The 25,913-nt window shown below is 37.8% G+C and overlaps 2 protein-coding genes across 2 annotated transcripts; both read left to right on the forward strand.

The window, feature by feature from the left end:
- Positions 1–2,131: 2,131 nt before the first annotated feature.
- Positions 2,132–3,289, forward strand: psmb11a (proteasome 20S subunit beta 11a). The gene has a single exon (XM_058764200.1). The coding sequence runs from the start codon at positions 2,132–2,134 to the stop codon at positions 3,287–3,289; it is 1,158 nt and encodes a 385-aa protein (XP_058620183.1).
- A 1,074-nt stretch (positions 3,290–4,363) lies between these two features.
- Positions 4,364–13,361, forward strand: psmb5 (proteasome 20S subunit beta 5). The gene is made up of 3 exons (XM_058762152.1): positions 4,364–4,611; positions 5,622–5,928; positions 12,515–13,361. The coding sequence occupies exons 1-3, from the start codon at positions 4,396–4,398 to the stop codon at positions 12,799–12,801; spliced, it is 810 nt and encodes a 269-aa protein (XP_058618135.1). The 5' UTR covers positions 4,364–4,395; the 3' UTR covers positions 12,802–13,361.
- The last annotated feature ends 12,552 nt before the right edge of the window (positions 13,362–25,913 follow it).

The raw sequence follows: 25,913 nt of genomic DNA on the forward strand, positions 1-25,913 counted from the left end.
AAGAGGACTTTGGACCACAGTCCAGTTCTTCTTCTCCTTAGTCCAGATAAGATGCCTATGACGTTGTCTGTGGTTCAGGAGTGGCTTAACAATAGGAATACGACAACTGTAGCCAAATTCCTTGACACGTCTGTGTGTGGTGGCTCTTGATGCCTTGACCCCAGCCTTAATCCATTCCTTGAGAAGTTCACTCAAATTCTTGAATCGATTTTGCTTGACAATCCTCATAAGGCTGCGGTTCTCTCGGTTGGTTGTGCATCTTTTTCTTCCACACTTTTTCCTTTCACTCAACTTTCTGTTAACATGCTTGGATACAGCACTCTGTGAACAGCCAGCTTCTTTGGCAATGAATGTTTGTGGCTTACCCTCCTTGTGAAGGGTGTCAATGATTGTCTTCTGGACAACTGTCAGATCAGCAGTCTTCCCCATGATTGTGTAGCCTAGTGAACCAAACTGAGAGACCATTTTGAAGGCTCAGGAAACCTTTGCAGGTGTTTTGAGTTGATTAGCTGATTGGCATGTCACCATATTCTAATTTGTTGAGATAGTGAATTGGTAGGTTTTTGTTAAGGTTGTGTTTATGAGGTGGAGTCTAACATGTGTTCATGCTTCGTTTTTTTTAAAAACGCATTATTTTTCATATAATTTACCTTTATCCCACACCGCTCTGTCCCTTCTCTGACAAACGCCTGGATTATTTCCTGTTTTTATGAAGCCCCTCCCTCAGAAATACGTGATGGGCTCTGATTGGTTAGCTGGCTCGGTGTGTTGTGATTCGCTAAACCGCCGAGCGTGCGTCTAAATGTCCCGCCCCTCAGCTCAGCTGCATGTGCTCTGGTTGTATTGTAAACAATGGCGTCGTCTATATTGCTTATCAATTTGAGCCCGATTGAGACGCAGAGGATATTAGTGAAGAGGATCGAGCAGAACCTGTGCAAGCACAGCTCTTAATGGTATGTTTGTTTGTTTGTTGTCTTATACTTTTAGATATGCTGTTATTCTGCTACTGCTTATGTTAGCTTTTATTCTGATTAAAGCTTTAATACAGTACGGCAACCGCACAGACGTCCATGTATAACGCTTCTCATTGCTATGTGAAAATGCAGGGCGTCGCGAGGAACAGTATTAAGAACAGCTGTTTTAGAACATTAATTTTGAAACTTGTGAATCCATTAGAATCATTAGAAGACAGAATTGCGATTCATATATGAATAGATTTTTACGTGCACCCCTAGTTTTCTCTTCCTCTTCTCTAAAGCAGCACAGCATGGCCCTGCCCCCTTCCTTACATGTTCCCGAGGGCGGGGTTTATCTGGGTTTTTGACGTAACGGACCCGGGAAGTAGTTTGTTGTAGTCCCTTACCAGCTGTTTTTGTAGGCATTAAACTTCCAGAATTTTAAAAGATATCTCTGTTTGCATTGAAATTTCAGCGCTGCAACTTTGCAGATATTGTTTATGCTCAAACAGCAACATTACACACTAACTAACGTTAAAAAAGTGAAATTGCAATCAACCACCCCTTTAAATGTGAGCCAAAATCATCACAATTAAAAGAACCAAAGGCTTAAACTACTTCAGTCTGTGTGCATTGAATTTATTTAATACACGAATTTCACAATTTGAGTTGAATTACTGAAATAAATTAATTTTTCCACGACATTCCAATTTATTGAGATGTACCTGTAAGCAAAAGCATTGTCCCAAATCAAACCATTAAATTGTTTCGTGGTCAGTTACACATTTTGTTAGAATTTAGTGTTGTTATGGTTTACTTCCACTATGCATAAACATTTTTGAAAATAATTTGTGAGGTTTGCATTAGAGTCCTTGTATGTGTGTGGAAAAACAGACTGAGCTCATTTATGCTCTCATCTCAGCATTTTCATGATTATGTTTGAGAGTCGCTTCACTGTTGTGCCTCAGTGGTGACCACAGAAGCATATCAAATATAGCCCTGTATAGCAAAGATTTTTGCTGAGACATCACGTGTGTATGTGTGTGGGTGTGAATAACCTACTCTCCACCTCCACCATAAAAATCCTTGTCTCAGAGGGGTCTTTTCTGTAAGTGCAGCTTCCAAGGCTCAACGTTACACCAACTTACAAGCTGTTATCTCACTATAAAAGGAAAATGGCTCTTCAGGATGTTTGTGGCTTCCTGGACACCCTTGATGACACCAGCCCATGCACTTACCCTCCAAATGAGATGGGATACATGTGGAGGACACCGTTTGAGTTTGACAGAGATAGTGCTTTTCATTTTCTTTTCCCTCCTCAGCAGTGCAGCAGAAAAAACAGAGCACCAGCTCTTTTCTCTTCGACTTTCTCCAGTCTGTCACCTCATCAGCAACCCTTTCAGCTATCACACGGTACCACAACTTTGGGTTTTATATTTCAGGATGGCGTGATAGCTGCTGCGGACACTCGTGCCAGCTGTAAGGGTTTAATATGCTGCCCGATAAGTCAAAAAATTATGCCCATCCACTCTCACCTGGTGGTCAACACCTCGGGCAGCGGTGCCGATTGTATGCTGTGGGAACGGATCCTCACCCGTGAGATGAGGCTTTACCAGCTTCGCCATCACAAGAGACTAAGCGTCAATGGAGCTGCAAAACTGCTCTCTATGATGCTTCATCCATTCAAAGGCACTAATGTGTGTGTGGCAGCTACTCTGTGTGGATGGGATGGTGAAGAAACTCAGGCGCTAAAGTCCTGCATGGAAATTGCCAATGTTAAGGAAGCAGTGGAACAGGATACCGGTGTATCCACAATTTCAGATTCAGCTCTAAGTAGTGTGAAAATGGCCTCTGTAAATGAGCAGGAGATTTTAAAAGACGCTCATGCACTGAATCCAACTGTGTCAGATCAAAATACAAAAAACGTTCTGTCTACTTTTGGAGGACGGTCTGGTCCCAGGGTGTGCTATGTTTGCAGTGATGGCCTGCAACTGAAAGGAGAGATAATATCAGTGGGCTCAGGGTCACCCTATGCGTACTCTGTGCTTGATGATGGCTGGAGATGGGGGATGACTGTGGATGAGGCAGTGGCACTGGCCCGGGAGGCTGTTTTCAGAGCCACTCACTGGGATGCCTACTCTGGGAATAATGTAGACCTTTTCCACATCACTTCCCATGGCTGGCGACGCAGAGACAGAGAAGATCTGAAGGAGGAGTACTACAGAGAGAGGGAGAGAAAGAAGAAGACTATCAAGGAGAGGGAGAAAGAGAGACAGAAAAGAGAGGGGGATGAGCTAGGGGAAGGTGATATATATTCAGTACACTGCGGATAGGGACACAAACTGTGGAAATACAAAAATACATGGATGGAATGTGAATGTGATGGACAGAAATAGCAGTTGTGAGTAGAAAATTGTCAGGCGGTTCACTTGATAGTGCGGATAAAAAAGAATCCACAATGCACAGGGGAAGAAAATACGTTTTCATAAACTGTATTTCAACCAAAAAATACAATTTTCAACACAATTGTCATCAATACAATGCATTTTTTTTTCATATAAACAATTGTAATAATAAACAAATAGGATTTTCCTTGATATTGTAGGTCAATATTATTCCAGTTTTTTTTTATTAATATGAGTCAACAAATTTAGTCTGTGTACAATAACTGACAATGTAGCCTAGTCTATGTGCAATAAATGTGGCCTTGTATGGAAATTAATGTGTGACTCAGCAATAATTTGAGAAATCACTGATTTTTAAAAAAGTATAAACATTTGGATAAATATAAAAAGAATGAACAATTTGATAGCAAAGAAAAAAAGATAGTCTTATAATAAATAAATAAATAAATAAGTCCATTCCTCAGGGACCCATTGATAGGCCTACTATTGGTAAATTTTTGGTAATCCTCATTAAAAGTAGGAAGCCACTGGTTACAAAAAAACGTGATTTTAAACTTATTTTGGGACGATTTTTTATTAAACAAAAGGTATAAGGACTAGTTTGGTAAAATTGTGAGGTGTACGTCAAATACTTGATAAAGACTATGCCTGGGTCCCAATGTGCCCACTATCCATCCTAAATTCTATGTGATATAAGTAATTTTCAATACTATTTAGGGCAGATAGGGTGGGATGCAGGATATAGTGTTAGGAATGGCGTCAGTGCAAGCACTTAACAAGCTTTGACATTCAATGTACTGTAATGTTTGTGTATTTTTTATTTTTTTTCCAAACCAAAAACTGTCACTATGACAAATTACAGAGGGTCAGACACGTTTATGAGTAGCTGAGGCATATTTAGTAAAAATTCAAACAAGTGTTTCGCTACTGTCGTTCATCCAAGGCGTTAGATGGCGATGCGGCGCCACAATCGTTGGCATCTTCAACATGAACATACAAGAAGCAGAACGCCGCTTCTGGCTATTATCTGAAACATGGCGCTGTCTAGTGTATTGCTGAGTGAGTCTGCGAAATTTGCAGATAGCTTTAACCAGCCTTTTGCGCACGGTTGCGGCCTCAACCAGACAGATCTCGGCTTCGGAGCAGCGTTGGATGATAGTCTGAACTTCGCCGTGAAACCGCTGGGTGAAGGCGATGAACCAGAGAGAAAAATCGAGTTTCTTCACGGCACGACCACCTTAGCATTCAAAGTGAGTTCGTTTAGCCAGCAGCTAATAGCATCTGGGCAGTTTAAAAACTATTTACTCCCCCTTAAAATTAAAATCTTCATATCATAACAATTATGACATGCAGAAGCTTGTGTCTTTTATAAAACTGCTGTTATGTTTAACGTTATACAGTGTTTGTAATGAATAGAAAAAGGCTGAATGGTGGACAGAAGAGCAAGAGCCTGTTAGTTACTCACAGACGCTAAGTACAGGCAGTGTCTAATCATTTAACTTGTGTGTTGTAAACAATTAAAACGTCTTTATACAGCTTCGAAGTGTGTTAATGTCTGTATGAATGTTTAAACGGAGATTGATTACAGTATGAATACATAAAGTGAAGATTGTAAGAATCAGAAGACACATAATGACACAGCAACAAACTTGCTTTTTCATTGAGGCCTAGTGTCCAGTTGTTGCTGGTTCATAAGTAGATCTTGTCAGAATCTTATACAGACAGAAATGACATGTTTAATCTGCTTTATTATTACAGTTAATAATTTTTTTTAGTAGTGCTGAAGAGAGTTAGTGACAAATGTGTTATATGATCACAGCTCCGCACTGTTTACATGTTAAATCTGTTAAGGTTTACTTTGTTGTTTATTGTCCTCAGTGGCACTGATTGGGTGATCCTAAATTGCTTTGACTTAATAGATTATTCATAAGCCTGTGCTAGTCTATTAGTTAGAACAAACAAATTATGAAAACAAAAATCTGTACATAGCATCTTTTGAATGGCTCTCAGTGGAGAAGGATGCTTTATAGAACCAGATGGTTTCATTTCATAACCTACCTTCTAACTGTACCACACTAACCAACCAAATCTTGACTACTTAGTTAATTTATAGATTAAAAGTCATTCTACATCAGCATTTTGTCATTTTATTTAGTATGAACAGTAAAAGAATGTCAAGTAAAATATAAAAAGTTGTCTTTTTCCTCGGTTAATATTAAATTTACAATTTTCACATTTATATTTCTCTCATATTTCTCAGTTTCAGCATGGCGTCATTGTGGCTGTGGATTCCAGAGCAACAGCCGGTTCCTACATTGCTTCACAGACAGTGAAGAAGGTGATTGAAATCAACCCGTACCTGCTTGGCACCATGGCTGGAGGAGCCGCGGACTGCAGCTTCTGGGAGCGTCTGCTGGCCAGGCAGTGTCGCATCTATGAGCTGCGCAACAAAGAGCGCATTTCAGTGGCGGCTGCCTCCAAGCTACTGGCTAACATGGTGTATCAGTACAAAGGCATGGGGCTCAGCATGGGCACGATGGTCTGCGGCTGGGACAAAAGAGGACCAGGTGAATACCATATGCATATTTTTAAGGGACAGTTCATCCAAAAATGAAATTTCTATCATCATTTACTCATCCTCAAGTTGTTCCAAACCTGTATAAGTTTCTTTCTTCTGCTAAACACAAAAGAAGATGTTTTGATAATGTTGGTAACAAAGTAGTTGACTTCCATAGTTTTAATTTTCCATACTATGGAATGGAATTAAATGGCTACCCTCAGCTGTTTTTTTTTTTTTTTTTTTTCTCAACAGAAGAAAGAAAATGATGGCAGAATTTTTATTTTTGGGTGAAATATCCCTTTAAGTGGATTAAAACTTGATTAGACAATGTTCTTGCAATTGGTCAGAAACAGTTTTGGGCCTTATGCATTTGGCTAGATATTTTATTTACATAATACATACTGGTAAAATGTATATAGAGTTTATTGTAATGTATATAGTGATTATGCTCCATTGTCATATCGTCCTATCATCAGCCTGTGTGATCGCCAATACACAATATTATTGTGAAAATTTATTTATTTATTTATTTACTTAGTTTTATTGCTGGAAATTGAACCAACTCCAGTGTAAGGCTAAAAGAAGCCTAATGTTTTTAATATGACTGAATTTGTATTTAACATGATAACAGTTTCAAAGAAAGATTGTAAGTTACTAATTATTAGGCTTACATTTCCTCAGTTTTTCAAAAAGCAGCTACAGAAAACGAGCAAAGGACATTTACATTACCAAAAAGTACATCATAACTGACTTACGCATGTACAACGCACGTACATCACTTTGTTGTTTATGATGAGAATTTGGGAGGCAGAATTCAGTCAGCACGCACTGATCAACAAAACTCTGCTGTTTCAACGATAACTCATCTGAATGCATCTGATTGGTCGCAGAAAAATAAATATGATGGAGCAAATACTATCTAATTAACATTAGAGCTTATTACTAGCCTGATGATGATGATGATAATAATAATAATAATAAACGTCTTGCAATCATCAGAGGCATCTGGCACAGGCGATATCTCTCGATACATGATATTATCATTTCGATACATGATATTATTGTTTATCGGCACAACCCTAGTATATAATTGATTTAGTACTAAGCTTCTTATAATAAAATTATAAAATGCTTATATAAAACGTGTACTTATGTGTTAATGTATTATTATATATTTTATTATATAAAATATCATTTTATTATTATATATTTTATTATATAATATAATATAATTTTATTATATTTTATATATATATATATATATATATATATATATATAAGTAAGTTAATTATTGACTTTGTTATTAATGATATAATTAACCATATTAGAATTTTTAGGAAAATGTAAAGAATTAACATTATTTATTGACTTTGTTATTAATGATATAATTAACCATATTAGAATTTTTAGGAAAATGTAAAGAATTAACATTAACATTGTCGTAAATAAAATTTCCACAGCTATTCATACATCCGACCTGCTTAATATTCTCTTTTATAATTGTCCTGTGAGCCCTGAGACTGAGGATTATGCTAATTACATATTTCACAATGCTGTTTACAATAATATTTGCTTTTAATTAAAGGTGTTTTTCTGCTTTCGATTCCTTTCTGCTTCCATCAAAAGCATTGATCAGAAACATTCCAGTTGTAATCTGTCTGCATCTGCAATAGCTTTGTGATGTAAAAGACTGTCAGAAGGGACCTTTTTTTTCGTGCCATTTATGTTTTGACTGATTGCTGCAGTTGGCATGGGGACAAATTATGTGATTATTTTCTCTGCTGATTTGACCCTGCCTTTCTGCTGAAATAGCTTTGTAAAAATAGCTCTATCACCATAATTTCCTGCCAGTCTCCAGCAGTAGCCGGAAACTGGTTTTAATATGCAGCACCATGACTTTGTTTTTGAGATGAATCACAAACTTGCACATTAATGGACTCTCAAGACCTTTGCTTTTCTAGACCAAGATTGATGTCCATTTTTCTTAATTGGACGTTGCATTTAGATCTATAAGAGGCTTTTAATCTAATGGTCTTAATGGTGAGCTCTGCCCATTTTCAGTTCATTTTGTTTCTTCCTAACATGAGGTGTGCAAGCCTAAATGAAGCAAAACTGACTGAGAAAGACGAAGATAAATTACTGCTACAAAATGCGCGGTTCGTAAGCATGAGTGTGCAAACCAGAGAGTCGTTTTAGCCAGTACCACCAGATGGCGACACAGCGCTCTCTGATAGTGATGCATTCCTCAATTGCAGACACTGGGGTGCTGTAACCGCTCTACATCACGGCCGTTGTGTTTAAAGAGGCCCTGCACAGTGACACAGTAATGGGAAATCAATATGCCGGTGACTGTGGGCCAGGAGGGAGCAACACAATGATGGACGCGGCTCTCAGCCAGGGCAGTCGGGTCGCATGCAAAATCCCGTCAGCTAGATCAATTGGGGTTTATGCGGTGACACGGGCTAGCGTGGTCCCAAAAAAACAACCTTTGCCTGGCAGGCAAACAAAAGTATGTGGTAAATCTTCCATTCAATTTTGCAAGTAATGATTGCTGTTAGAAGTTCGATAATGACACTGGCTGTTACAATGCGTTGTGATTCAATAGAGAGGTAAATGTTCTGCAAATTAAATCAATCTTGATTAAACAGACCACATTGACTGTGTTAAGTGTCTGGCACTCTTATTCCTGCGATAAAGTGTTTGTTAGCTTTGAGGAATAAATTTGGTAAAAAAAAAAAAAAGTGAGATGATTCTTACAAAGATGGTGACAATAAAATGTAATGCAGTGCAACTTCTGTTGAGACCACCGTCAATGCCCCAGAGCTAGCCTGTGTTAGATCCGTTCTACAGATGCATTCTCTCTTTGCTGGTTGAGTTGTGCTCTAGTATCAAAATTCATGTCAAGTGATCTGATAACAAGTGGACAGTCAAAATGCATGTAATTGTGGTCCAGTTTGTGAGTCGATCACAGTGGGGTCCAAAAGTTCTACTCTGAGTCGGTTAGATGAAAAAAGATTCTTTGAACATTTGAATGATAATTAATGACAGAATTTTCATTTTTGTGTGAACTGTCCCTTTAAGCATTGAGCTAAAACATCATTGTAAACATCAGATGAAAACTTTAAAAACTATTGATGATTAGAAATAAAAGTTGAAGTACTAAAACTACTAATAATAGCAAAATTGCTAAAACTTACTAATATTAAAAGTAAAACTGAAAATGTAAATTTTAAATATGTTAAATTACACTGTTGCCAGCATGCATGATATGAAGTGGTAGTGGTTATATTTTAATTTATTCATTTAGCAGATGCTTTTATCCAAAGTGACTTACAAGTGAGGAATCCAACAAGCGATTGATCATAAAAAGGAAATTAAACACCAGATGTGCATGCAATACAAAGTTTCAGAAATCTTTTAGAATAGTACACGCTAGAGAAGGGAGGGATTATGGTAAAGTGAAAGCATAGAATAATTTTTTCAGAAGAGATTAGTTTTTAGCCGTCTCTTGAATATTGTCAGGGATTCTGTGTTCTGAATAGGGTTGGGAAGATCATTCAACCAGCAAGGAACAGTGAACAAAAATGTTCTGGAAAATGACTTTTTGCCTTTCTGTGATGGTTACATGAGATGCATGTTGAGAGACAGGTGTTTAGAAGCCCGACGTGACCCACTGGTCCAAAGTAGTTCAAGTGTTTCAAAAGTGATCCGGTTCCTGTTAAAGCAACCTTTGTGATCTATATTTTCTTTCTGAATTTTTCTACGTTACACATTCATTTTTGTATCTACTTATAATTTGTACTCCGATAGCTTGTTGTGCACCTACTGTGAAAGTATAGACATCTTCTGTCCTGCCAGGAGCTGCAAATATCAGCAGGACCGCTATCTCAAAGACGTATGAAGCTCTTTCAACTGGCACCTTTTCATGTTGTGTAGACGCGGACTGCCGATGTGCATGCATGCTTAGACGTCTGTAAACAGAGTTGCTTTGCTTTCTGAGCAGCTGCTCTCATCAGCGGCACTCTTAACCAACCATGGCTGTGTGACAATCAGCAAAGCAGTCAGCCAATCACCTGTGTATATGCCTTCCTTTTGTCTTGAAGTTGCCATTCATACATGCAGACAGCCACACTTTCAGTCTAGCACATCTAACTGCCTGTCACCTTTGTGATGGAGTGCAAGGAGCCAGGCTGTCGTAACATCCCGACATCGCTCCCGCTTCAGCGCCTCTGCTTTACGAGGGCTCGCAAATTCAAGTGCCTCTTTTGTTCACCTTTACTTCCCCACCCTTTCTCAGCGACGCAGGTAGCATGTGACGTCCGCTGTGTGATAAAACGATCCCAGGTGTTGTACGTTTAAAAAAAAAAAAAAATCCCAGACTGCTGAAGTACCCTCGCACTCCGCTCTTAATGAGAACCGGTGCCTTGCGGGTGAAAGAGACATCCTATTGCATTTTTAACCTGTTTTTAGTCGTCACACTTGGCTCTACAAAATGGTAAATTGCGCTGCATATATTCAGGGTGCTGTAACGATTATCAGGTCGTGCTAACGATGCGTACAGAGGGTGTAATTTGCTTGTTGAAGACTTCTGTGCCTCACTTCCTAAGATTGTCCTTAAAATGTCTCTCTGAGCCTATTTGGGGTCCTTGAACTTTACTTAAAGTTTAAAGAGTACAAAAGGAATGTTTCAGATTGCGTTTTTAGTGCTAGTTCTCTTCGAACTAGTCTGTCGTACCCAGACAGGATTCTAGCAGCTTTCATTGGCCAAGGACCGCCCAAGAGGCCGTCTGACCAACATGTAAAGCAACCAACCACAGTTTGTTTTGTTCAGCATCATGTTTAGGGGCGTGACGATGTAAAGTTGATGCTCCTACAATAACAGACTGGCATGCATCATTGAAGATTGATGTTTTTAGCCCTCAAGAGTCTATGCAGTGAACTTCACATACTTTTAAAAATCCAGAGTTTAGTTGATCGTGTTCATTGTCACAGCTGTAAACACAAGAGTTTTCTTCTTCCTTGAAGGGGTTTGATGCCACATTTGCTGAACATGTACTCACCCTCAAGCCATCCAAGATGTAGATGAGTTTGTGTCTTCTTCGAAACAGATTTGGTGAAATTTAGCATTACGTCACTTGCTCACTAATGGATCCTCTGCAGTGAACAGGTGCAATCCGAATGAGAGTCCAAACGGCTGATAAAAGCATCTCAATATTCCAAAACATGACTTCAGTTCATCAGTTAATGTGTTTGTAAGAAACAAATCATTGACATTTTACCTTTAAACCAATGCTTCTGGCCAAAATACCTGTCCGTAATCCATAATAATGCTTCCATCAGTGAACAAGGCCGTCCTCTGTTGTTCTTTCACATCAAAATTCACTAATATGAGGACTTTCATATTTAAGCTGGAAGCATTGGTTTGAAGTTAAAAATGGTTTAATGATGAAACAGACATTAATTGGTGGATTAATTGATTGGAGTGGAATATTGTGATGGTTTTTATCAGCTGTTTGAACTCTGAGGGAAGAACTCCTGGATGGTAAATTTTCGTATTTGGATGAACTATTTATTTAAAACTGACTTTTTTTTTTAAATTTTATCAAGTATTAAAATCATTGTCAATGCAAATGTGGCAGTAATTTGAAATAATTTATTCACCCTCATCCAGAAAGTCATTTACTCACCATCATGTGGTTCCAAACCAGACTTTCTTTCCTAGAAGAAAAGTTTTTTTTTTTTTTTTTTTGGCCATGTAGTCCAAATGACCACATTGATTTTCATTGCGTGGACAAAAACAGTTGAAAAATTCTTCAGAATGCCTTTTTTGTTCCAAAAGGTGAGTAAATGATGACAATTCATTTTTTGGGTGAACTATCCGGTTAACAGTCCATCTGCAGCCTGGTTCTGCTGGCGCACAGATGGGACGGAGTCACTGTTACTGTAGGAGTGAGCTTTGTCATTGCACAGCCTCACGGACACTTAAAAACCTTGAGGTGATCTGCAGCTGGACCATACAGTGACCCACCAGTTCACCGATTGTGATCTGCCTCGTCCATCATGTTTGGTGAGAGGTCGGATCTTCAGATATAGATCAATAATTAATTCTGTTGTTTTTAGAGCGATCAATAGCACCTCAGGCGATGCCCCAGGGTGGATGCTATGTTTGCCCATTCCAGCTTATCCCTAACCTACTGAATATTAGCTAAATGTAAGCTCTCCTTCTGTAACCCTTCCCGTTTTTTTCTTTCTTTCAGTTGCACTCATGCTGAAGCCCCTAGGTACCCCCCTGACCAAACTCTAGCTACCAAGCATCCAGCTGTCAGAAAAAATAGCCAACCACCCGTTTCCCATGATTCCTTTTTTCACATGTACTCACCAAGATAGATTTGACCTTGTATTGTTCAGAACATTATTTATAACCTTGTGTTCATAACATTACATCGATCTACTGAATTCTCTCTGAAGGCTTTTGCTTTTTTTTTAACGCTTTCATCTTTCGTGGAGGCGCCTGCCTTTTTAACACAGCAGGACGTAAAGCAGTGCTGATGGTCTCTTTCTTCCTCTTCCTTTTGCTTTCCTCTGATCGCAGGGCTCTACTACGTGGACTCTGAGGGCAACCGAGTGTGTGGAGACCTGTTCGCAGTTGGTTCGGGATCCATGTACGCCTACGGTGTCGTCGACAGCGGCCTTCGCTATGACCTGACTGTAGAAGAAGCGTGTGACCTGGGCCGCCGTGCCATCTACCAAGCTACTTACCGTGACGCCTACAGCGGAGGCCAAGTCAACCTCTACCGTGTCCACAGCGATGGCTGGGAAAGGGTCTCGCAGGAAGATGTGCTTCAGCTGCACCTTAAATACCAGAGCGAGAAAGCATAGAAGGAGGGGTTTGGAGGAGAAAAGGGATGAGGGAAAAGGCCACAGCGGTAGTTGGGTTTCAAAAGGGAAGGATGAGACCGGTCAGATGAGGAATGAATTGCAGATTCGTGATATAACCTAAAAGGCACTTCGGTTAACTTAATGAAATCAGATCTGCTTCCAAGAAAGTTAATGCCAACTCTTTTGTAAGAGCTGGCTCGTCTGTGCATGAGAACATGAGCAAGGCCTTCTCGCTCCCTCTCTCTTTCTCTCTTCCTCTCATCTCTCCAAGTTAGACCAGTTTCCGTTATTTTTCTCACATGTATTGTTTGAGTTTTCAACCCCTTTCAGTAGTATTACAACCCCAAGCCATTGCAGTTCCACTTGTTGTTTGTGATTATAAAATAAGGGGGCGCTGTATCCCAATGGACACCATGACAAGCCAAAACTCCAGTTGGCCGGCTCTCATTGAGTGGGTGTGGGCTTCTGTTCTTCACATCTCACATGTATCTGCAGATACCACAGTTACTAAACATGCTCTCAATAAACCTTGGATTTTTGCTATATAAGTGTTATTTTTTTCCTCTTGATCTTGATGTATCGGTTGGTAAGTGTTTTGACAGGTGTTTACAAGTTTGTGCAATGGCCCCAAAATGTGTTTGGAATCTTAAGTCACAGTTGATGTATGAATGCCATTGCATTAGATAACCAGAGGTGGAAAGAGTAAAATATTATACTCAAGTAAAAGTACCATTACATTAATTAAATTTTACTTAAGTACAAGTAAAAGTATCTAAAACTCTGCAGGGTTGTGGCCCTCCATGAACTGAGTTTGACACCCCTGGGATAGGCCTATAAATCTCAAACTAGTTGTTTTTAACCTGCAGTTACAAATGCAGAAATAATTTTTTGATAAGACATAAAATGTTGAACTCATTTGAAATTATATAAAAAAAAAACCTTTGAATGTGAAATTAAAACCGCCAGTAGGTGTCAGCAAGTCACTGTTAATAAGTGAGTCATTGCGATTGAACCGAATCATTTAAACGGTTTTTATTTTTTATTTATGTTTTATTTGTTAGGGACAGATACAATAAACATAGATGAAACTGAAACAACAGTCATCCCACGCATGTACCATAGTGCTTATAACCAAAGCTAATTCACAACACTTGTCTCTAGGAGGGCTTTTATAAATTACTATTACAAAAATAAACAAGTAGTACACAAATTTATAATACTAATACACTAAACATGACTACAAGTTTGTTGACGTATCAACCAAGATTTTGTGGCTTTTTTAAAATAATTATAATTTGCAGTAGATTTTAAAAGATCAGGCAACAAATTAAAAGATTTTACACCTTTCACTGAGAGAGCAGCCTGAGCAAATGATGTTTTACAATGTATAACTACAGTTTCCACTAGAAGCCGCTCTAGTGGATCTACTGCTTCCCTGTAATCTCACAAAAAAATTTACATAAAGGCATAGGAGCAAGTCCATTTAAACATTTAAACACAAGCTTTACATAATGAAAAAAGACAAAGTGAGCAAAGCTCAAAATCTTATATTTACTGAGGATCTGACAATGATTCAGTTGATTCATTCAGGAACGAAACGCCATCATTGCTCAGAGACGTAAAACTGTGCTATGGTGGCTGTGTTTGGAATTATTTTTTTGTCGAAATAAAGCAAAAAAAAAAAAAAAAAAAAGGCAATATGGTGTCTAAAACCCAAGTCTGTTACTTAACTTGTTTATTGAACTGTTGTAAAACAATCTATATGTAATCATGCTGATTTTTGGAGGAAAAACGGCACTCTTCGTGTGATATTGATTTACTATATGAAATGATATGAATATATACATTTTCTGCATCTATATCTTAAATTTTGTGATAATTTGAAATGCATTTTAACAGCCTAAATCATGCAGTGAAGGAACGCACTCGAATGTGCGCGCGCACTAGTCTAATCTACTAGACTTCACGGTGAGTGTTTTGTTTGGTTTTTGGCAAAATACTGATAATGTCAAATCGCACATCGTTAAAACAACAATTATGATATTATCCCGGGCCCACCCACTGAGAAGTTTGTAATTTTCCAAATGGGTGTAATTTATTAAACGATACTAATAAACGTCTTATTTCACTGTAACTATTTATTAACAATATTAAACGCTTGTTTTCATGGTCAATTACAGGTCGTTTCTTAGTTTTCCCTCTTCCTATAGGTGCATATCATACGCTTGTCAAAATGATGATTCGTCCGTTTCTGTTAGTCCCACCCACAATGTTATGTTTACGACGTAAGGATATAATAGTAAAATGCGCGCGTTTGTGAAGTTAAATTTGAAAATAGCCTAGTGAAGCAAACATAAATCAGATCAATACTTTTAAAAAGTAAGAGTCTTAGCAATAAATCCGTCTACAAATGAAACCCGACAGACCACCTGAGGATGCTGAAATCCTTATCGATCGGAAACGTCTGAACCAAGAGTGTTTGAAGCTTCATAGGTACAGTTTGATCCGCTAAACAGATGCGTCCTTTGTGGAAAGAAACACTTAAACATTGTGCTAGATCATCAGATAGATTATGAAATCATCAGCGAAGCCCTGTTGTTTCACACTGAGGTAATGCTTTTTAAATAAACTTCCTTTAGTTAACGTTAATGCATTAACTAACGTTAGCAATACATGTGTTACCGTGTTTATTCGTTAACCAGCTCATTCAAATATTAACAGATGCAACTTTTAATTTTAATAATGTCCTATTAGTAAATTCTGAAACCTTGGTGCTGTACTTTTTGTTGGCAATTTGACATGCAGTTTTAAATGCAACACACCTGGCCCACCCAGTTTTATGTAGGCCCACTCACTTCATTTCCTTCGAGTTCAACTTCAGCAGAATACTACGGGGTTTCATTTTCATCTGGGTCTGCTCCATAACGTCTTGTCCATCTGCATCTTTCTTGTGATTTTAGCCCAGTTTGTTCTCCCGCCCATTATTTACTGCAGCAGTTACTAGGGAGCGTTTTTTTTTTTTACTCCGTAATTGATGTGTTTTAAAATGTAGCGAAGTACAATAGGCTACTTCTAACAAAATATAGTTAAGTAAAAGTAAAATTACAGATTTTAAAAATTACTTTAAAAAGTAGAAGTACACAAAAAAGCTACTCAGTTACAGTAACGCGAGTAAATGTAATTCGTTACTTTCCACCTCTGTAGATAACAAAATATCAAACCGGCTGCATCTGCACAGTGCCAGCTAATTTTTATCAGAACTACTTTTCTTGTCCATTTTTGCAGTTACTTTTAGGTATTTTCCCCCCAAGCTCATTTTAGTGGGGTCTGCAGAATGTCTTAAAATGATACGGTCACACTTTATTTTAAGGTCCAATTCTTGCCATTAACAAACCATTAACTATGACTGTTGCCTCAATGAACTCCTAATTTGCTTCTTATTAATAGTTAGTGAGGTAATTTTTAAGTTATTGGGTAGGATTAGAAATGTAGAATATGGTCATGTAGAATATGTGCTTTATAAGTACTAACAAACAGCCAATATGTTAATAATAGTCATGTTAATAAGAAAGCAAGTTAACAGTGAGAATTGGTCCCTATACTAAAGTTTTACCGTATATATGGTACACACACACACACACACACAACTTGACAAATATCCCACATAAACCAATAACACAAAAAAACCCTTCAGTAACTATTGTTTATTAAGAGCATATATAATCAGGAATATTCTGGAAACACTTGAGTGTTTTTCATTTGATATCAACCTAATTTCTATTTATATATATAAAAAAAAAAGAATGTCAAAATTACAGCAGAAATACCATAGGAAATATATCAGACTCCGTCCATACAGGTTATTCAAATATTATATCAAATATTGTGTTGGGTTTAGAGCCACCATCTAAGTACTGCTGTCTTTAATTTCAACAGTATATTTGCCATATTATAATTTAAAATCCATACTTATTTTCGAGAAACTGTGTTTGTGCTATTTTTCATTCAAATAAATGTCACTTGGTTTGATATTTTATCAAATTAGGGCTGTCAATTAAATTGTGATTAATTATATACAAAAATGTGTTGGCAAAAATTAACGTAATTAATCATGCCCCCTGACCCGTATGTAGATTCCTTAAGGGATTTTTCTACTTTGGGAGTAGTTGAAGCTTGAAATATCACCATCATGTTTTTGCCTCAATGTCTTGGAATTGATCAATATTTTCTATGAAAAGCACCCAAATTAACATATTTGCTCTTAAATGGAAATACCTATATATAATTATGAATAAATTATATCATATTCGGTAGGGGGTGTCAATCTCATTCGGGCCCCCCTAAGGACATCATTGTGGGTCCCTAAGCACTCTGTCCCCTTCTTCTTTCCAGTTGCAGGGGGGCTGCAGCCTATCCAATGCAGTTCTATTCATACATTGTGTCCAACTACATTTTGTGGGCACTGTATTCAATTTTTTTTTCTAGGTGAACCTTTTAATGTCAGCTCAGATGGGTTTAAAAAAAAAGTACTACAATTTTTTGTAATGGGATTCGTTTTGGCCATCTTGCCCATTTGTCTCCATCAGCACAGGAACCTGAATATTTTCCTCTTCACTTTTGCCTGAGGCCCTGAATTAAGTGTCTTACTTTTTCCTTCCTCTTGCCATCACCGCTTCGTAATAGTATTTTAGAGATGCAAATAGTGCATTGTGCCTTTGTCTGCATCAGTCTTGTCTTGTGGGCTATTAGTGCTTGCGCTTGCTGAACTGAAGTAAACAATCTCTAACACCTTAAGCTGACAGGGAAAATAGTGATAGTATTTTGTGCTGTTCTGCAATTGTCCTCCGGCTTTCGGGTCTATGGTCTTAGTCCTTGGATGTCTTTTTTTAATTAGAGGGGGAATTTATTTCGGATTTTCATTTCGGCACACCTAGTTTCCCAACACCAAATATACTCTATCACGTTGTTTTACAATGCAAGGATTTGCTATAGCCCCCCTCAGTAGTTTTATAGCTGAAAATAAACACTAATAAAGGCTATGGGATGATGTGGTGGCCCTGAGCCCCAATGATTGTTAAAAACTAGTTTCACAGGTGGCTAGTTAGCAGATGGAAAGCAAATGGGTTTCCAATAAATGTAAATGGGGAGTTCTTCTCCATTACTTTGCTTGGAGAAAATGAAGAGATGAGAGAGTTGCTTACAACACAACTACAAATCACATTTGCTAATCATGTTTTTGAAGTCATTTAGTTGCAGAACATCTGCAGCATCGAACATGTATTTGTTTTAAGTGGTGAAATGAGATGTTGGGCAGGTCACTCTTGAAAGCACTTTGAATACTCATCAACTGTCTACTTTAATTATCAGTAATGGTTAGCTTTCAGAAAATGCAATTCACACATATTATTGCAAAATATTGTTGTTGGGTGCGCTGCAATGGGAGAAGCAATGGTTAGCCTTGATGACCCAGTTACCATTTGTCTCTCTCATGAGTAATTTGTATGAACCTCCACTTCAAGGTTTAAAAATGTAGGAAGAGCTACTTGAAATTTCAATAGCAGCACGCTTGTCGGTGTTATTTATGGATCATCTTCACACTATTTGTCCTGTGATTCAACAAGCATTGTGATACAATCCACGTAAGTCTGTAGTGATTTGGATAGTCAAACTGTATCTTAACCAAAGCCAAACCGAAGAATAGGATTGTGAGAGAGACCAGCTGGTTAGTTTGTTAGGTGCCAGCGAGATGATTTTCACAGTGTCAAAAAATAACCCCAATGCACCCACGTGCCACCATCTGTCAGGTGGCCATATAGATGATAAATCTCTCTTAATTTGATCTGCTCTGAATTGAATTTGTTTGAATTTCACAGAATGTACCCTGATGAAAAACATCTTAGAATGGCTTAAGATGGTTTGCTGGTGTTAAGTGATCTCCAAGTCTGATGAGGCTGCTCATATTAAAGGGGATTGGGCATTTTACAGCAGATCGGGCTTGGAGACCAGCTTAAGACCAGCAAATCATCTCCCCTCTACTAACACAGTCATTTTTTAAACACTTTGTGAGTTTGTTGAATCTGTTATTTGATTTTATTGTGATCATCTCAGACCAACTATATGGCCAACCTTCTAAGGTTCACGTCTTCATACTCGGTTGGCAGTTTTTCACTGTACTGATCTTAAATCAGTCTAGACTGACCTGATGATCTCCCAGCCTGGTTTTGGACACATGGATCAGTCAGGCTGGGAGATCTTAAACCATCTAAATGTAGAAAATCAGCTTTGGCTGGTTTAAGCTGTTTTATTTTATTATTATTATTATTATTTTAACAGCAATGCAGGTTAGGAGACAATCTTAAGACCAGCAAACCATCAAACTGTTTTTCATCTTTGTGGCCAGGTTCAGTCTTAAATGTGTTGCGGGTTTCTCTTCAAGGAAGATGTAAACAGATCAAAGAGAAAAAATACAGTGAGGTATGATGTACTGTGGTTGTGATTGAATATAGGAAAATAAAAGCCCCCCACCCCACCCCACCACCACTTCCACAGCTGTTCCGGATCGAAAACAAATGAGAGATCAATTTAGCAGGAAATCACTCTCGGTGCGATGCAGTGTCCACCTAAAGACTCGTGTAATCAGCGTGTTTCAGTCCTTGAGCTCGCGCCTCGTGTAATTGCATTTGGTGCCACTCGCGCATCCTTCTCTCTCCCCCTGCGCGCGTGAGGAGGCTGCTGCTCGCCTCGCGGTGAGAGGTGCCGTTTTTCATCTCTGCGCGCGACAGACACGCTCTTGTCTTGCCATTGCTGTTGCGTGTCCAGTTCGCCCATCCTCGTTTCTTCTCCTTCCTTTTCATAATAATGTTGTGCGGTTGTGCTCATTAATTCCAATGAAAAGCATTTAAAAATAAATCTAAAAACCTTAAATGATCAGGCGACCTTGGGCCAAACTGTATTATTATTATTATTATTAGTAATATTATTATTATTATTATTATTAATTTTTTTTTATATAACGCACAGCTGCCAGTGTCGTGGGGGCTTCAGTCATTGTGCATTTCATCTCATTCTCCTCAAAGTATCTATCTATCTATCTATCTATCTATCTATCTATCTATCTATCCATCTATCCATCTATCTATCTATCTATCTATCTGTCTATCGTTCTATCGTTCTATCTTTCTGTCGCTCTAAATACCGTATCGACAAATAAGCAACATTTCACACCTCTAATTAACAGAGTTAGCACTGTTTTTAACCCTGGGTTATGAAACCCTGCCCTAGAGACAAGACAACCAATCAATAACAGTCTCAGAACTTATCTTATGCTCAGGCATAGAATTTTCACGCTGTGTTTGGTCTCCATATCTGTGGGGAACAGTTAAAAATGTTATGTAGCAACAACTAACATTTTAATTGCAGTGATACGATTTTTGCCTCATGTTTTATAATATTTATAGGAAAATTTTGAGTTCAACAGAATTTAAGCTTAGTTGACATTGTGGCAGGAATGTCTTCACCCTCATTTTCAGACCAATTTGTGGAGGATTTAAATGCAGAAATGTAGAGCTTATAATATTGTAAAAACATGAATTATTCTGTTAAAACTTTAAAACAGAAAAGGTTAGTAGTTTTTCGTCCCAATAAAATCATGTAAACTCATAGTTCACATCATGTCGCTATACTATCAAAACTATATTTTAATGTTTATGGATTGACCTCATTCATTTTCACTGTAAGTGCCTCACTGAAACTCTGCTCACTGAGACTTTTATTTAATTTTTTATTTTTTTTAAAGAAAATGTGAGCCAAGTGGATTTGTGTGGCAATCAACATTATGCCACAGGCACTGTCAATTGAGCTTAACTTGTTCTGAAACTGGAATATTCCTTTAGGTCTTCGGAGACAGAGCATTTTCGAGAGCGGATATACAACATGTTCACAGATGGACAAACAGCTATTAAAACAGTTTGCATGATCACCGCACGCTGCGTTTGTTCAATCAGTGTTATCAACCTTATAAATATGCAAATAACAACTTTAATCCAGGGTTTATAAATGTGAAATCTTGAAAACTGACTACACTAGATTAATTAGTAACCCAGGGTGAAGTATCAACAGCGAGAAACAAGGCAACCAAGAATTATGTTTATCAAAGGAAAAAATAAATGTATTATATATATATATATTGTAGGGGAATTTACAGTAAAGACCCTCAGACCAGGTGTGTTGAATGAAGACCAGAAGTCAAGAGATTCGATCAAAAATGAAGAAAATTTACTGAAGATAGTTTGCAGTTTCATCAGCAGAAGTCAGCTTCAAGACTCACGATCGAGTTCGTAGGCCGCTCTGCGTACAGTTAAAAAACACCAGCAATTATACCCTAACAGAGGTTGCTAATTGCTTCAATGCATAAATCATCAAAATTCTGATAGGTTCTAAAACCTAGATAAACTTAGACAATCTCCACCTATGGACGTAAACGCTTCAAACATATCTCCATCAGATTGGGCAGACGTCAGTGATCAGGGATCATACAAGATAGGTGTCTTCCGGACACCTATTTTTGGTCAGGATGGCGGCAGCTGACAGAGACAGTCTTCTAACACACAGAGAGAGAGCCACCAGCACGCACACATACACACAGAGCACTTATCAGAACTTCAAGGCCACCTTGCCTTCATTACACACACACTATGAAGTCATCATCATAGAGAGTAGAAGTACAGCATAAAGCAGGATTCTTTAATATCTCATAAGCGCACATAAGGTTACACATTTCACTCTTGCCATAACTTGATTAGTAGTCAAACAAGAAATAATATAATTAATATCAATATGAAGGATAGGGCAGCTCGGCATCCACTCCTTCAATATATATATATATATATATATATATATATATATACACACACACACACAGTATATATATATGGACTGTATACAATGAATATTGACTATACAGGTGAATCTCAATAAATTAGAATGTCATGGAAAAGTTCATTTATTTCAGTAATTCAACTCAAATTGTGAAACTCATGTATTAAATAAATTCAATGCACACAGACTGAAGTAGTTTAAGTCTTTGGTTCTTTTAATTGTGATGATTTTGGCTCACATTTAACAAAAACCCACCAATTCACTATCTCAACAAATTAGAATATGGTGACATGCCAATCAGCCAATCAACTCAAAACACCTGCAAAGGTTTCCTGAGCCTACAAAATGGTCTCTCAGTTTGGTTCACTAGTCTACACAATCATGGGGAAGACTGCTGATCTGACAGTTGTCCAGAAGACAGTCGACACCCTTCACAAGGAGGGTAAGCCACAAACATTCATTGCCAAAGAAGCTGGCTGTTCACAGAGTGCTGTATCCAAGCATGTTAACAGAAAGTTGAGTGGAAGGAAAAAGTGTGGAAGAAAAAGATGCACAACCAACCGAGAGAACCGCAGCCTTATGAGGATTGTCAAGCAAAATCGATTCAAGAATTTGGGTGAACTTCACAAGCAATGGACTGAGGCTGGGGTCAAGGCATCAAGAGCCACCACACACAGACGGGTCAGACGTGGCTACAGTTGACGTATTCCTCTTGTTAAGCCACTCCTGAACCACAGACAACATCAGAGGCGTCTTACCTGGGCTAAGGAGAAGAAGAACTGGACTGTTGCCCAGTGGTCCAAAGTCCTCTTTTCAGATGAGAGCAAGTTTTGTATTTCATTTGGAAACCAAGGTCCTAGAGTCTGGAGGAAGGGTGGAGAAGCTCATAGCCCAAGTTGCTTGAAGTCCAGTGTTAAGTTTCCACAGTCTGTGATGATTTGGGGTGCAATGTCATCTGCTGGTGTTGGTCCATTGTGTTTTTTGAAAACCAAAGTCACTGCACCCGTTTACCAAGAAATTTTGGAGCACTTCATGCTTCCTTCTGCTGACCAGCTTTTTAAAGATGCTGATTTCATTTTCCAGCAGGATTTGGCACCTGCCCACACTGCCAAAAGCACCAAAAGTTGGTTCAATGACCATGCTGTTAGTGTGCTTGACTGGCCAGCAAACTCACCAGACCTGAACCCCATAGAGAATCTATGGGGTATTGTCAAGAGGAAAATGAGAAAAAAGAGACCAAAAAATGCAGATGAGCTGAAGGCCACTGTCAAAGAAACCTGGGCTTCCATACCACCTCAGCAGTGCCACAAACTGATCACCTCCATGCCACGCTGAATTGAGGCAGTAATTAAAGCAAAAGGAGCCCCTACCAAGTATTGAGTGCATATACATTAAATTAACATACTTTCCAGAAGGCCAACAATTCACTAAAAATGTTTTTTTTTATTGGTCTTATGAAGTATTCTAATTTGTTGAGATAGTGAATTGGTGGGTTTTTGTTAAATGTGAGCCAAAATCATCACAATTAAAAGAACCAAAGACTTAAACTACTTCAGTCTGTGTGCACTGAATTTATTTAATACACGAGTTTCACAATTTGAGTTGAATTACTGAAATAAATGAACTTTTCCACGACATTCTAATTTATTGAGATGCACCTGTAGATTCCTATAGAATTCCAAAACCACTGTTATGAAATATGTATTTTAAAATGTAACATAATGCACCCAGCAGGCAGAAGCAGACACCTTTGTGATTGTTGGTCAAGCCTAATGCCTGTGAAATTGTGTTCGATGATAGAGGTTTCCAATGATAATGATAAAGATCCATCGTTAGTCATCACCTGTCTTCTGAGTGGCTATTTCGACATAAGCTTTTCACCTCTGCTTATGACTTGACTCTATAAATGCAGCATGTCTGTTTGTTTTACTATCAGTGTCTCTATTTCAAGTGGTGGTGCAGTGGCCCTGGGAGGGAGACGGTGAGGCGGGCGATGCTGTTGTCAGAGGAGAGGCCTGTAAGACTGATGTTTGCGGCTGTGGTCACTTTGCTTTTGTGTCTTTTTTGTTTCTTTGCTCTCTGTGTCCTTTTGAGCATGCCCCATGGACACGACCGGCAAAAAAGCCCTTTATTGCTTTTCACAGCGGGTCACAGAGTATGTGGCGCTGTGCATCAAGCTAAATCGCATAGGCTGGTTGGTGGGGCAGGAATAGTGTGGCGTTTTGCTGTCAGCTATAGAAAGTAGCCCACTGAGCAAAACACCACTACCATATACTTGCTATTCTACAGCATAGATTTGTATGGATTGAGTGTATGTGATGGAAGTTATTTACTTAATACAATACAATACAATACAATACAATTTTTTTATTTTTTTTTGTATAATCAACCTTAACCTAGTTATTTGTAAAAAAATAAATAATGTTAATCTTTCTCTCTCAGGCTCGAAATAGCCTGCTATCATGGCAGAACATAGTTTAAAGAGAGTCTTGCTGTATCAGCGACCATACACACCACCTATGATTTCTTTTCTTCTTTTGCCTATTTACAGAGCTATAAAAATATTTACCCTTTATGAGAAGTCAGTTTCTGCTCTCAGAGCCTTGAACACTGACCTAAGTTAAAAAAACAAAAACAAAAACAAAACTTTAGTCGTCGTGTTTAAGTGTGGCATTGTGTACCCAAAGAAACTTTGTTGTGACTCTGATAAGAAGTCGGTTCTCTCAATATATGTGCAACTTTATTTCAACCTGAATCTAATTACCTACCAAAACTTGTTTGTTTTGTTGCTTTCAAAAGCAGTTACTTTTTCACAAAGGCAATAGAAGTAATCGGTGACACCTATCAAATAAATGAAATTTTCTCCAGTGCCCTTTGAGTAATATAAAATTTGATCTGATATGTAACATTCAGTGGGAAGATGCAATAAAAAAGAAAATCAGGCAAAGGCCCTGTTTACACCTGGTTTTAAGATGCGATTTGGTCGATGGGATCACAAGGGAGGCACGTTCCTGTTTACACCTGCCCTTTTAATCCATCTCTTTTTTTCCATTTTGGGTGTATGGATGGGACTTTTCTGATCTTTCGATCAGAGCACTGTAATGCATAAAATAGTTAAAATAGTCTACCTGAATTACCACATGTGGTTTAACAGACATCATACTTTTTATTAAAAATTTCATAACAAAAGACTGTGCTGACATATGCTGGACCTCTTCATTCATTAAGTTAACTTAAACCTTGGACATTTCTTGCAAATAACTTTAATCTTGCATTCCGATCTGCTTCAATCCAATCAACAACTGGTTGATTTAAAAAAAAAAAAAAATCTATTTCACTCAGATGAAACATGAAATTATCTATCACTATCTGTAAAAGATATGTCTGAAATTTTTATTTTTAAATGGAACCATTTATTGAACCTTTATACAAAATATGTATATAAAATGTGCATATGTATTTTTGGAGTATAATATCTGATACATCTTGCTTTTATGGCTCATATAGCATGATGTAAGAGAATATGGAGCTCATACTCAAGGAAAAAGGCCAAATATGAGCAAAAATATGAAATTTGATGCAATTGCTCATATTTATATGGCCAAATAGTAAAATGAGCTTGCAATTTAAAACATTATAGCAGACTACTTTCTTAAAATGCATATAAATATTAGTTGTCACTCTTCATATTATCTCCCAATAATATGTCTTAGTAAGATTATATTTAAATGCTTAGTTTTATTATCAAAGATCTGTAGTTTTTATTGTGGGGGGCAAAACATTTAATGTCATGCAATGTACTGATGACTGAAAAAAAACATTTAAAAGTTGAAGTTGCTTCAGTCCAGTAAGCATTCAATTTTAAAATATTACTAAAATATAAAACTGATTATGTTTACTTTTTAAAAATCAGTAAAGATTTGACAGAAAAAAGCACATGCACCATGACTTGAAAGAGGGCGTTTTTATAATTATACTAAAATCTTTTACTTGCAAAAGAGTATAAATGATCAAGCAGACAACAGAAGGCAAGTATATATTGTGTAAACAGGTCTTTGAGCAATGTTTTGATCATGTTGATAAGTTAGAGGCCTTAGATGTTTGCATATCAAATATGATCACTCTAAAAAAATTGGTGCTATATAGCACTAAAAGTGGTTCTTTGGCTCGTTCTATGGCTGTATAGCACCTTTAAAGATATGGTGCTATATAGCACCAAAGTGGTTCCCCTATGT

This window comes from Onychostoma macrolepis, chromosome 02 (genome assembly GCF_012432095.1).
Source record: "Onychostoma macrolepis isolate SWU-2019 chromosome 02, ASM1243209v1, whole genome shotgun sequence".
Classification (NCBI taxonomy): domain Eukaryota; kingdom Metazoa; phylum Chordata; class Actinopteri; order Cypriniformes; family Cyprinidae; genus Onychostoma; species Onychostoma macrolepis.

Excerpts from the sequence above, each read along its gene's own strand:
- psmb11a (XM_058764200.1), top strand. The coding sequence starts at position 2,132 with ATGGCTCTTCAGGATGTTTGTGGCTTCCTGGACACCCTTGATGACACC.
- psmb5 (XM_058762152.1), top strand. The coding sequence starts at position 4,396 with ATGGCGCTGTCTAGTGTATTGCTGAGTGAGTCTGCGAAATTTGCAGAT. Across the intron at positions 4,612-5,621 it reads CGACCACCTTAGCATTCAAA|TTTCAGCATGGCGTCATTGT; the intron begins GTGAGTTCGTTT and ends CATATTTCTCAG. Across the intron at positions 5,929-12,514 it reads CTGGGACAAAAGAGGACCAG|GGCTCTACTACGTGGACTCT; the intron begins GTGAATACCATA and ends CTCTGATCGCAG.